General features: G+C 42.1%; 1 protein-coding gene across 1 annotated transcript in view; it reads left to right on the forward strand.

Moving 5' to 3' along the window:
- Positions 1–14,468, forward strand: part of PDE6D (phosphodiesterase 6D) — an 88,926-nt gene that overhangs the window by 48,278 nt on the left and 26,180 nt on the right. The window contains exons 2-4 of the mRNA XM_040349698.1: positions 863–951; positions 7,539–7,664; positions 10,674–10,779. Coding sequence (XP_040205632.1) covers positions 863–951; positions 7,539–7,664; positions 10,674–10,779 — 321 coding nt within the window. The remainder of the gene's footprint in view (positions 1–862; positions 952–7,538; positions 7,665–10,673; positions 10,780–14,468) is intronic.

Genomic DNA, 14,468 nt, shown 5'->3' on the forward strand with positions numbered 1-14,468 from the left:
CCTCTTCTAAAGATGATGTACAAGAAAGCCTGCAGACAGTTTGCTGAAGACAAGCAGACTAAGGACATGGATTACTGAAACCATGTCCTGTGGTCTGATGAGTCCAAGATAAACTTTTTTGGTTCAGATGGTGTCAGTCGTGTGTGGAGGCAACCAGGTGGGGCGTACAAAGACAAGTGTGTCTTGCCTACAGTCGAGCACGGTGGTGGGAGTGTCATGGTCTGGGGCTGCATGAGTGCTGGGGCTTCATTGAGGGAACCACGATGTACTGTGACATACTGAAGCAGACCATGACTGGGCCGCAGTGCAGTATTCCAACATAATGACCACAAACAAGTGATTTTTCATTCCTGTAACCACACTCTATTGCTTGCTTAAACAGCTTTTTTTTTTTAAAGAAATGTAAGTATTGCTCCATTAGCTTTGGTGACATTTTTTAAAATGATACATTTTACTTTTTTGACTTTAGTTTGAATACTGTAATGTTTTTGTAGTTGCTCATTTAGACAGATTGGTGCCATCCTATGTGCAGAGCTATAACAGTGTTCATCTGCCTCTGAGCTGCCTGCAGACAACCCATTGAAGTGAATGTACACACAATGTCAGCACAGTTTGACATGCTGGCAGGAGCGTGTGTACAGATCTGCATTCAACCAGCATGCTCTTGCCAGCATGTTAAACTTTGAATTGAAATTGTCTGTGCTGGTGCTGCCTGCAAATCCACTTCTATGGGTTGCCTGCGCACAGCTCAGAGGGATGCACACGCATTTTGTTAGCGGCTCTGCACAGAGGACGGTACTACTCTGCTGTCTGAATGAGCCCTAATGAAGAAAATAGGTGGTTGTCTTCCTTAATCTAATAGAAATTCAATGATTCTTCGAGATGGTGAAACCGGAAAAACCATGTGGCAAGGAGCAGAAGACCTTTCTTTTCCGGGTGTTGAACATGAAGGTACTGTACCTCATTCATCTGACTAATCCTAACTCTGTCTCAGGGCAGCAAGGTCATTCAATCTGTAAATTGTATATTTCTTCTGCTTGAACATGTCCCTGAATTGTGATCCAGTAAAAATTATGACAGGTTTACACAGATTTTACACATTTACTAAACAGTAGCAGTATTTTACAAACCATTGGTAATTTATCTCATCTGTACATTCAGTTCTTAAAGATGAACTTCACTGCGCCCCCCACCACCACCACCTACCTTTTTTTTTTTTTCTCCTCCCCATTCCCCTTTACCTACATACGAACCTGCCAAGGGGTTACAGCATTGTCCTACAGACCGGGCCCGTGCCAGGAATTTTTGTGTACATAGGCAAAGGTGCATTCACATCCCTCATAACCGCAATACAGTACAATGTGATGGATATCAAGAATAATTAATGCATGTGCATTCCAAAGTGCTAGTGCAATAAAAAAAAATATGCACAAAACATTTCATATAAAAATTCCAATAAAATTGTGCCGTGATGAACTTGTGCAGATCTACTGCAAGCTGTTTGCACCGACTTCAGTGTAACATCATTAAGACAGAGCACTTGCCATCTGCTTACCAACAAATTTGACTTTATAAAATGATGAGGTCATGTGTGCTTGTCATCTGCTGGATATTTGCAGCCACTTCACTCAAAAAGCAACAATGAAGGTATGATGGATTTCTCCCAAAAGTGGCCTTTCACCTCGATGTCCAGTAGCAAACCCAGCATATACAAATAATCCTATCTTTTTTAATCCTTCTACTACTCAGAGAGAGTGCCCCTTTTATGCTTCGTTTGACATCTGTGAGGATGGAGATGAGATGCCCCGGAGGAGGCTATTAACCTTAACCCTGCAGAGGTTAACCTGCCAAGTTTATATGACCTTGTCACCTGAGGTCCAATGGATTTGGTAAGGGTTCTCCCCCCCCCCCCCCCTTTTTGTTCACCTGTGGAACACGAGGAAGAATCCATTGCGGTGGTGGCGGATGGCTGTTTGATCCCTTACACTCTTCACTCCTTTTTCCCATTTTTTTTTTATTTTTTTTTTCTGTGGGATTGGACTTTTTATACATTTATTCTGTTTGCGGACACTGTTTTCCTTGATATGCTGTGCTGCATATGCAATGATACCTTAGAGATTTAATCTATATCCATCTCTGGTTGCATTTAGAGGATATGAAATATTTATATCACTATTTATAACACCTTACATCACTAACTCTGGTGCACTTATTTTGTATATTTAGTAAGGTAAACTTTAAATTCATATTATTTAGTTCACATTTAAATTCACCATTTTAGCCCAACTATAATATTATTTTCACATTTGTCCACATGATTATCACATGTTTTTGTGTCGCAGCTTTATTACTTTTTTCACTAATTGTTATTTCATTGATACACCATTAGCGCAGCTTTATCCCCCCCTTTTTTTTTTTCAGAGCTCTTCAGGGGGTTATGTGAGCAGTCCAAGTCTGTTTTATGGTTACTGGGTTACAGGAAACATTGTTTTGTTGCCTTACAATGGTTTGATGGCTCTTGTGAAAGGTTTGACCCATATTGTAGAGCATGTATAGATGTCGGGTTGCATTGCTTATTTGGCTTGCGAGGAGCCCCTCTCAATTTGCCCCTATTCTCTTTGGCATATTAGAATGGTCCCCCTGCCCTGCCATTCTCTCTGCAGTGACTAACAGACATTCAGGCTTTCATTGCATAATTGTGCTTCAGGTGGATGTTTGCTTTTATTTCAGAATGGTAAAGGTCTCGGGGGTCAAACATATTTTTACACTTCCCTGAGTACCTATTGTATGCAGTCCCTTCTTCCCTCTAATGAACTTTGAATTCTGTGGGCAACTTGATGGAGTGTCAGAACTTTTCCCCTTTTGAGAAGGTATTTGTAAGTGCTCATTATGGATATTCTAGTGACCCACCTTAATAGGAATACTGGTTGAGGGTGTGCTCACCTTTTTCAGGTTTCTTCTGACAGGCAGTTGGTCCATCCTCAACTAACCAGTTTAAATTAACTGGTTTGGTCCTCTATCCATTGTATTTCGGTGACCATATTCTGTCATACTGTGTCAGAATGGGTAGATTCCATCAAATGGAATCCCTCTACTGCAGAGGTGGGTCTCCATTTTATACAGTGGTTGGAGCTCTGTGCTTTTGGCTGTTCTGGCTTATTACTGACATCTAAACTTGTGTTTTGCATGGAATGATGCCCATATAGATGCGTAGAGCCTTTGGCTGCATGGCAAGGATGTAATGCCGTATCCAAGGAGTGTCTGACCTTGTTAACCTTTTGAGGAAAGTCTTTCCTTTGGGCATGCTGTTGACACCGTAATTAGCAGGAGTGGCCTGAGTGTGCTCCTATCTCAACACAAGAAGTCTGAGGGATCAGAGGAATCCCACCCTTTCATCTACATTTGGCAGTTGGTACTCATAGACCCTGAAAGCCCACTCGGCACATATGGCTTGAAGTCATGATGATTGGCCTTTACTTCCTGCATGAGGCTGTTTGATCTAAACCCTTGCTTAAAAAGCATCCAACTTTTGTATGATTGGATCATTCGTTATCCGTCACTGAATTTCCCTCTTCTTCCCCATCTGTGGTCTGTAGGTTGTTAAGGGAACAGCCTCTTAACATAGTTTTCTGTTCTGGCTCTTGCTCCTTTTCAACCTCCCCTTCTAAGGTGGGGGGCCTTGGCCTAGGATGAGACATTTAGCTGGTTGCTGTGGACCATGAAGTCCCTGGCTTGTCCCTTTGGGTGAAAGGGTGGCCTGTTACCTGTCCTAAGGGGGGCCCCCACTTACCAGGGTCTCCTTTTTTACCTAGGGTTTTAGTCTGTTTCCCCAGAATAGTCTCCTCTTCAGAGAATCTCTTGGTAAGTCGGTTTCCTGAGTGGCACTCTGATAGACATCACCTAGCTGTTGCAGAACCTTCATCCATAGCAAGGTTGCAAATCCTCCTTTGGACAGTATGAGTGACCTGGTCCCTTTGCTGGATGACTCTGATCGTATTATTCTCAACTGTAGTGTCTTCCTTGAAAACAATGCTGTGACGTCTGCCTCTCCTTACCCAGTGGTCTCCACTTTGAGGGTAGAGGTTTTTTGCATCTGGGTGCTCCTAATCTACTGCATGAGAGGCAGGAGTTCTCACTGGAGGGGCGCAGTGCACTCTTTGATTGTCATCAGGCAGAATATGCTATATTCCTGCTGAAGGTACCTTCTGTTGAGGATCGAGTACATCCAGAGTTCTGCGTGGGACCTGATTATTTGAAGATGGGTCCTCTTTCTGTGGCTGTGCCAACTTCTGTCAAGCAGGAATGCCCACACACTGATCGACAGTCTCCACTGAACTATGTGAATGTCAATCTGTCTATTGCCAGCTTAAGTAAAGACTTATCCTATCACTTTGGAGACATCTTTTTACTTTGCACTGTATCTCTGGGACAGGAGGTGAAGAAAAATCTCTTTGAAAGGGAACAGGGAAAAAACTGACAAATATAACCTATACACTACAACAAAAATCCCAAGTGTTGACACCCGTCACATTAATGCCAGCATCCCTAAATACAGATGAAACTTGAAAAATTTGAATATCGTGAAAAAGTTCATTTATTTCACTAATAATGCAAGTTAAAAGGTGAAACTAATATGAGATAGACTCATTACATACAAAGCAAGATTACATGCAAACTGCGATTTGTCATGATTATGGCTTACAGCTCATAAAAACCCCAAATCCACAATCTCAGAAAATTAGAATATTGTGAAAAGATGCAATATTCTAGGCTCAGTGTCCCACTCTAATCCGCTAAGTAAGCCATAACACCTGCAAAGGGTTGCTGAGCCTTTAAATGGTCTCGAAGTCTAGTTCAATAGGCATCACAATCATGGGAAAGACTGCTGACCTGGCAGTTGTGCAGAAAACCATCACTGACACCCTCCATGAGGAGGGAAAGCCTCAAAAGGTAATTGCAAAAGAAGTTGGATGTGTCCCAAAATGCTGTATCAAAGCACATTAATAGAAAGTTATGTGGAAGGGAAAAGTTTGGAAGAAAAAGGTGCACAAGCAGCAGGGATGAGCGCAGCCTGGAGAGGATTGTCAGGAAAAGACCATTTAAAAGTGTCGGGGACTTTCACAAGAAGTGGACTGAAGTCGGTGCATCAAGAGCCACCACACACATACGGAATCTGGACATGGGCTTCAAACGTCGTATCCCCCTTGTCAAGTCACTCCTGAACAACAAACAACGTCAGAAGCGTCTTACCTGGGCTAAAGGAAAACGGCCCTCTTTTCTGATGAGAGCAAATTTTGCATCTCATTTGGAAACCAAGGACCCAGAGTATGAAGGAAGAATGGAGAGGCACACACTGCAAGATTTTTGAAGTCCCAGTGTGAAATTTCCACAGTCTATGTTGATTTTGGGAGCCATGTCATCTGCTGGTGTTGGTCCACTGTGCTTCATTAAGTCCGGGGTCAACGCAGCCATCTACCTGGAGATTTTTCGAGCACTTCATGCTTCCTTCTGCAGACGAGCTCTATGGGGATGCTGACTTCATTTTCCAGCAGGACTTGGCATCTGCCCACACTGCCAAAAGCATCAAAACCTGGTTCAATGACCATGGGATTGCTGTGCTTGATTGGCCAGCAAACTCGCCTGTCCTGAACCCCATAGAGAATCTATGGGGCATTGCCAAGAGAAAGATGAGACATGAGACTGAACAATGCAGAAGAGCTGAAGGCTGCTATTGAAGCATCCTGGTCTTCCATAACACAGGCTGATAGCTTTCATGCCACGCTGCATTGAGGCAGTAATTGCTGCAAAAGGGGCCCAAACCAAGTACTGAGTACATATACATGCTTATACTTTTCAGAGGTCCGATATTGTTCTATGTACAATCGTTGTTTTGATTGCATGTAGTATTCAAATTTTCTGAGATTGTGGATTTGGGGTTTTTATGAGCTGTAAGCCATAATCGTCACAATTATGACAAATCACGGCTCATATATAAGTTTCACCTTTTTGAAGTTGCATTAGTGAAATGAACTTTTGCACGATATTCAAATTTTTCGAGTTTCACCTGTAAAGTCTTTAAGCAAGAAACTGGCATGGGTGGGACTTTCTAGGCAGTTCACATATTAAAATGAATAAATCCATATTATAATTTTTTTTTTCACAAAGTCATTAAAAATACAATAAAAATCATACTTCAAACTGCATTAAGGGGGTTGCCTCATTAGTTCAACAAGGATAGGGGTGGGTACCATCATCCTATAATAATTGAAGGAAGACGGAGATGTACCAGGGACTACTCCTAAAAGGGCCCTAATTGCCAGTGGTGGTAGGACTGTTGTGATACCCAGAAACAAACGCTTATTTATAAAAAGATTAACGTGTTTTTTTTTTTACAAAAGTACAACACTAGAAAGTCACAACAGTGACTAGATGCACAAAATTAAAACCATTTACAAACTCCACAGATAGGCAAAGGCGAAATAGTGATGTATCCTCAACATGTTTCGCGGCCACTGCCGCTTCTTCAAGAGGCGTCTATCTATAACATCTGAGAAAATGTATAATTTCATGAATACAATGTCGGAAATTAACTCCATTATAGCAAGGCTATATTTAATATAATTTATTAAGGAGTGACTTTAAATAACAGAAAGACGTGACTTGCCAACATGGGCCCAAGAGGGCTGTATGTGGCAAATTTGAGACACCGCAATGGGGTGTTCCCCCAGGGGTGGGCACAGGAGGATTTGGACGGTACTAAAAGATGTTGAGTAACAGAGTGAGCCGCTATTAGTGGGTGTGAACGTATAGAAGATTGTATTGATAGAAATAAAAATTATGGGAACGGAAGAGAGGGAAAGAAGGGGGACAAAAAATGGGGGTATATCAAACTGCATATACATTTCATGATAAATATTGGGTAGAATTCTTCTTTTCTTTTTTTTTTCTTTTCCTTTTTTTTCTTTTCTTTTTTTTTCTCCATGTATAAACTGTGTGTGTGTGTGTGTGTGTGTGTGTGTTAGTTGGTTTTAAAGGAACTAGCTTATTGTGCCCTGTGCACACTGGGTATTTAGACTTGGTGCATGGGACTCTGGCATTTAGCATGAGTGGAGAGCAGCCTGTCAAATTCTCTTGACAGCTGCGGCTGCTGGACGGAGCTAGACAGCGAACCCTGTGGTACTTCTGTTTAGGGTAATATGCGCTTTGGGGTGAATGCTCAGAACCCCTGGATGCATACTGCCCTAATGGAAGTACTGCTGAGTGCACCATTGCGTTAGCAGGCTGCCAGCAGCAGGGCTGGACAGCGCACCTGTACCCTCTGCCTGTGGCTAAACGCTGGAACCCCATGCATTGGGGTCTGAACACTCAGTGTGCATAAGGCCTTATGTGTTGAGCATGTAGGCCTGGTTCATACATCATACCAATTTTACAAATGTAATCTAAATTGGATTTTACAATAACTGCAGGCCTAAATTTGATCTCAAGTGTTTTAGCATTTATTGATGCACCTCCTATTTTTTTGTTTTTTGTTTCTTTAGCTCGTGTTCCAAAAAAAATCTTGAAGTGCAAATCTGTGTCCAGAGAGATAAACTTTGCATCTGAAGAAGAGATGGAGAATTTTCGACTAGAACAGAAAGTTTACTTTAAAGGACAGTGTTTAGAAGGTATGACTGAACTAAATGAACTTCATGCTGTTCTCAAAAACTTTTAACTACTTCAATACAGGGCGCTTGCACCCCCTTCCTGCCCAGGCCATTTTTCAGCTTTCAGCGCTGTCACACTTTGAATGACAATTGTGCGGTCATGCTACACTGTAACTTTCTTCACACAAATAGAGCTTTCTTTTGGTGATATTTAATCACTTCTGGGTTTTTCTTTTCCTAAAAAAAATGATATACAACAGCAAATAAAAGTGAGTATGAAAACCTTGGAAATTACCCCTTTTTGGAAAGTAGACACCTCAAGGTGATCTGACCCGTTGAACAATAGGGGAGAGGATTTGCTTCTTAACATATTAATCACATACCGTACAGGACACAAGGTGCCAATAATCCAGACTATGGATTATATGCTGTCACCTGCAGATGAGGACAGTCCATATAACTACTTAGGTGATGATGATCTCTCTCTACTAAGAACAGGTTTCTGGCTTATAATTCTGATTTCTACCTGGAAGATTGAGAAGACAACACACTGTTCTTTCTCCACCTAGCTGCATCTACAGCTACTGCGGCTATTTCTTGTAGCTTCCAGATTGGTGACACCTTGGCAGTGCCTCTGGGATCCCTACTTGCACCCTGCCTCATTGAAGAGGCAGGGCTGCTCTGTAATGTTGCCTCTGGCACTGGTTTTGCATTTTGGCACTCTTTGTACAGAAGTAGGGTGAGGTGCAGTTAGCTGCAGGGTGCTCTACAGGTCCAGGGCAGTGGCAACCACATCAGAGCACCCAAATGTTGCCCAGTCTCCATGCCCCATCCAAAGTTCCCACCTGTTGGGTTCTCTAGTGAGAAGGAGCCAAAACTCTGGAGTGGGAAGTCTAGGCCTTTGCCCCCCTTCTCTTTAACCCCCCCCCCCCAAACCTACTTTTCCACCCAGTGCCCCCTACCCTATTTCTGGGTGTTGTCTACAGGCCTCTGCCTTTTGCACATAGGTGTAGTTGGCAAGATTTTCCTAGGCTAAGAGCAGTGTCATGACATGCAACACTTTCTTCACAGTTGGGGAGATGTTTTCTCACCCCCTGCTACCATTCTGACGTGCAATGGTCTGCTCTGTGTGTACAGTCCTTCCCTTGTAGATGGTTCCACGGCCTTCCTCGAGCCTTGGGTGCCATCATGAGCAAATGCTTTATTAAAGGACACATTATAGATTCAACACTACCCTGCTAAAAGTTTGACCCAGGTCTCCACATCAGCTGTCATCGGTTTATCCAGCATCCTTCCGTCATGAGACCTAGGATGACTGCACCCCATCTGCTCCACATACAGATTGTGAATACCCCTCAGGATCCCCTCACCCTCATGATGGATGTTGAACACAAGGAATATGGGATGAGGGGGTGGGCCAGCAAACCCTGAGCACATGGCCATGATGAGGTTATTCGGGCTCCAATAAAAAAAATCTGCTTCAGATACATTGGACCTTAGTCTCCACACTGTGTTGAATACTTCTTATTACGTTTTGTTTTAACTAGAGAGGAATTTTCTGCCTCTATGGCAGATCAGCTGAGAAAAGTTTCTGCACTGATGGAGACTGCGACTTTGTCCCCTCACATATGTGTGTGGGGGGGGGGGGGGCAGAGTATGCATTTGTATGAAATTAGAGCTGTCTCCACCTTCTGGACCTGATAATGGGATCTCTTCCCAAATCCAATAAACCTTTCCAGTTTCTCCAGTAGTACAAGATGCTTTTTATGAAGAAAGGCTGCGTTTCAAACAAATTGTACAATTCCCCTTGGTGACCCAGTGGCATTAAAATTGCAACTGTTATACGCCCTCCCACCTCTACAAATCCTTTCTCGGCTGCTTCATTTGTTCTAGATGAAGTGCATCCCCATTAACCTAGTTGGCTGTTCGTTTATCAGTCTTGCCATGGGATCATTATCTGGTCCTGTTGGCTCTACAGAAGCTTTCCTTGACTGACCTTAATCATAAGATGTTTTTTCAATGTCTGTCACTATAGCAAAATAGATCTCAGATCTTGTTGCCTTATCTTGTAAAGAACCCTTCTTTGCTCTTAAAAGGGAGAGGATGGTTTTGAGGTCCCTGGTCTCCTTTCTCCCCAAGATAGTTTCTCCCTTCCAGCTTAATCAGACCTCATCCTGCCATCTCTTTACCTGCAAAGCAAACCAAAAAGATTTCTCTACAATGTTTAGATGTGATGAACACAATTCAAAATGACCTCTCGGCCACTGCTTCTATGTGAAACTTGATATTTTTTTTTGTTCTGCCTGTGGTTCCCTACAAGGGGTATCTTGTGTCTTGTTTCACTATTTCTAGGTGAATTAGGCTTACTTTGTTCGTTCAGGTGGTACCTCTTTGGGCTTTTTGACAATCGGTGTATGATTGTCAGATTTGCAAGGCCGCCACATAGTAATCTGTCCACTTGTTTACGTTTTACCAGGTGGATGTTCAGGCCTCTAACACCATCTTCGGCTGTAAGGTGCTTCAGGTCACTTTGAGTTTGGGAATTTGATTTCCTTATTTTGGGCCTGTTGGCTTGTTTGCTGTATTGCCCATACCTCAGTTGTATATCTTGTTCCCACGGTCTTGATTAATGGAAGCCTGTGTCCTGTATGGTAGGATTAAGAAGGAAGGATTTTTGAATTGCCTGTTAAACCGTTTTCTTGAATTGGAGTACAAAACACAGGACACCCACCCTCTGTTGTCCTAGCATATCCACGTATTGCTTGCTAAAACAAACTTGATCTCTGGGAGTGGGATGGGATTATATGGACAGTCCTTATAGTAATATCTGCCAGAGTGCTCATCTGAAGTTGGCTACATAAAACCCTTGGTCTTGATTAATGGACGCCTATGTCCAGTACTGTACTCCAAAAAAGTTTTTTATAGGTAAGGCAAAAATCCTTATTTGACATAAATGGAAGTTCCACCTTTTTTGGTTTATTTACTTTTTATGTATTCTGTTTTTATTCAAATGTATTCTTTGTTTTGCAGAATGGTCTTTTGAGTTTGGTTTTGTGATGCCCAATTCAGTGAACACATGGCAGTCCATGATCGAAGCTGCTCCAGAGTCTCAGATGATGCCTGCTAATGTTTTAACGTAAGTATATTAAGGAGGTATTTTTCAGTATTTGTTTTAACCTATAGAGTTGATCTCCATTGGATAGCAGACCAGGTACTAAAATACAATTATAAAAATGCAAATGGTATAGTTAATTTTGTAAAAAAAATAAATTGCTGTTTAAAATAGAAAGTGATAAAACCAAAATACAAATTATATATACAGTGATAAGTCCATGAGATGAGAACATTTAAAATATTAATGTTCACTCCCGCCATGCCTGGCCCATAGCGAGCTCATTTGTACACCCCGTTTCCGGCTCTCCCGTAATGCCTGGGGACCAAGGCAATTGGCTCTAGGCCCTACGCATATCCTCCTTTTGCTCTGACCTTTTTTCCTCGTCCCAGATTCACAGACCCCTAACGGGTTTTGAACAGCTGTGCTCTCTCTCAGAAACACCAAGACATTTGCTCTCCTCTATGTACAAACTGCAGCACACATTGATACATGATCAACCCCCCTCTTACACAAGGAAGTGGTCCACGGATCTGGGAAAGGAACTCCATATAGCGGATTGGCAGAAATCGTACTACTTCACACACAAGTCCTCTGTCTCCTGCTACTCCCAGAAGAAAAACTTTAAGCTCCTCTCTCGATGGTACAGGGATCCTCACACTTTACATAAAATGTTTCCATCTGTGCCCCCTGTGTGTTGGAGATGCGGCTCGGTGGATGGTAGCTACCTCCATATTTGGTGGAAGTGTCCGGCCGTTCAGCCCCTTTGGTCCCAGGTTTTTGCCATATACAGCAGGCTCTACGATTGACCCCTGACACCTTCACCGGAAATAGCTTTACTGTCCATGTTACCTGGCTCCATAGCTTCCCAGAAGGGTACCTTGCTGTGTCTTTCTGTCGGCCGCAAGGCAGCTTATCCCCCCAATTTTGGAAAACTACTGCTACCCCTCCCTTATCCTTATGGGTCTCTGTAGTCCATGACATCATGCGCATGGAGGAGATGTTGGCCTTGGATACTGACACTTATGATGCATTTAAGACCTTGTGGATCGATTATTCTACCTCAGACTCCTTAAAGGCATTACAAACACCTCGAGATCAGCCCTAATGCTCTGTCCACGCATACTCTGCACAGATGGCGTGTCGTGGCCTGCTCTCTTCATCCTTCTCTCCCCCCCCCACCTGTCTTTTCCTCCCCCTCTTCTTCTTTCCTCCTTTTTTTTTTTTTTTTTTTTTCTTTCTCTCTCTCCTTACTTACTTTTTCTCTTTCCTAGTGGTCAGATGTCGTCCTACTGATTTCTATCTCATTAGCCCTCCTTGTTTTTTCATGTCACACATTGTTAGCCACCCGACAAGGGAGGCGAATTTGTTGGACTTGTGATGGGCTCATGTTATACAGTGTCTCAGACAATATGTATTGATATGTACCTTCCTGTATTGTAGACATCTGATGTGTTGTATCAATCTGTTGAAAAGCAATAAATACACATTTGCCTTTTAAAATATTAATGTTCAAATCTGTGAAAAAAATCTAACATAGATAAAATTTTCTTTAAATATTCATGTCTCGTGATGGTAAACGATTGAACACCAAAAGCGCATCTTCCGCTGTGATAAAAAGAGAGGTTGTGCCCTTACCAGATGATTAGACTCCACATTATAGAAGCCTAGTAAAGAGGTGATTGGTATAATGCATACAATCCCTCCTTTTGGATATAAAGGGGATGATGGAAGTATCAACTCAAGTGGCTGCTCTGTTTCTCACTCCAAAGTATAATTAAAGAAAGGAGAAGACTAACGCCAACATGGCATAAAAACTTGATGGTTTATTGAGATAGCATAAGTCCAAACGGACATGGATAAAAAGTGTTTTTTTACTTTGGAAAATCTGTAGATCACACAGGAACTAGCGTGGTGAGACTAAGCATGGACTCCACCCTACTAGTTTCGTCATAACTGACATCATCGGAGGTGTGAAGTCCATGCCAGAAGCCACGCTATTTGATTGGTCCACAGCGGAAAGTGCATAGCTGATTGGATGCTTTAATCACCACATATGGCCACTATTGGTCAAAAATAAAAAATAATGTTAGGGGGCGTTACTCCCGCAGTGGATGCATACCAAGCCTCCGTTTTTTGACTTGGAGACAACCAAGCCTCCTTGTCAATCCGACTGTACAGCAGAATACATATACAACAGATCAAGATCTGAGAGGCAGGAAGTAACCAAGCCTCATTTTCAATCTGCCACAACAGTGGGAATAAATACACACCAGATCTCAATCTGAGAGGCAAGAAGCAATCAAGCCTCGTTCACATAAAGAAATCCATTGGAGTTTCTCAATAATAAAATTTATTTGAAAAAGGAGAAGCTATCATCTTTCCGTAGTGGACCAATATAATCAAATATCAGTACATTGCTACAACAATAGATCCAACAATAAATTGATAAAGAGTATGAAACATGAAAAGGCTTGGTTACTTCCTGTCTCTCAGATCTTGATCTGTTGTATATGTATTCCACTGACCTGTCGCATTGACAAGGAGACTTGGTTGTCTCTACGTGAAACGGAGGCTTGGTATGCATCCACTGCAGGAGTAACGCTCCCTAGCGTTTTTTTTTACCAATAGTGGTGATTAGAGCATCCGATCAGCTGTGCTCTTTCGGCTGTGGACCTGTCAAATATCGTGGCTTCTGGCATGGACTTCACCCCCTCAATGACATCAGTCATGATGAAACTAGTGCACTTTTGGTGTTCAATCATTTACCATCACTGAGACCAGAATATTTAAAGAATATGTTATCCATGTTGGATTTTTTTTCACGGATGTGAACATTAATATTTTAGATGTTCTCATGGACTTATCACTGTGTATATATAAAGTAATTTGTATTTTGGTTTTATCACATCCTATTTTAGAGCAGCAAATATATATATTTTTTTTCATTATTCATAAACGTTCTGTTTTGTAATTGCCAGCTGCTGTTTTGATTACTTGGTTTACATCTGCGTAATTACTATCCACATTTTTACACTTTTCCTCATTGTACATGGTTAACTTTTGTCCAAGCAGGGAAAAAAATCTGTGTATTAATGGCTATAGGGAATCACTTTAACCCTATTTCAGTTTTTGTCAGTTAATGTGCTTGTCCTCATAGTTTCATAAAGGTATATACAAACATAGATTTTCCTTCTAGTTGTCTTCCTGTTACGTTCATTGATTGACACAGGCTCTCTTCTTAATCTTGACCAACAGGGTTTTATAGCGCCACCTACAGGAGTAGTACAGTAGGTAGAAAAAAAACTTGGCATATGTTCTGTGATTCTTATTGCTATGGCACTTGTCTTCTGCCTAAATAAAAGATAAAAAAAAAAAACTTACCACCTCCTATGGGCAGTCCTCACTGGTATAAAACCCCCTCTTTGCTATAGGAAAGCCAGTTATTTTGTCTAGTGTGCAGGATTTAAGACCAGGATCCCTGTTGGGACCTGTGGTTCCACAGGCTATTTTTATTGTGTGTGTGTGTGTTGGAATTTTTTTTCTACAAAAAAACAATCAATAACCCGACTGCATAATCTAGATCCAGTGGTCAATCCATTCTGGCCAAAAGGCGCACGCAGACCTTAGTTACATGCCAGTATGGCTGGAAAACCCCATCTTGGAAGAGGGCTACCAACAGGGACATACAGAACCAGGCGCTGGAGTCTGTG

The sequence above is a fragment of the Rana temporaria genome, chromosome 4 (assembly GCF_905171775.1).
Source record: "Rana temporaria chromosome 4, aRanTem1.1, whole genome shotgun sequence".
In the NCBI taxonomy this organism is placed as follows: Eukaryota; Metazoa; Chordata; class Amphibia; order Anura; family Ranidae; genus Rana; species Rana temporaria.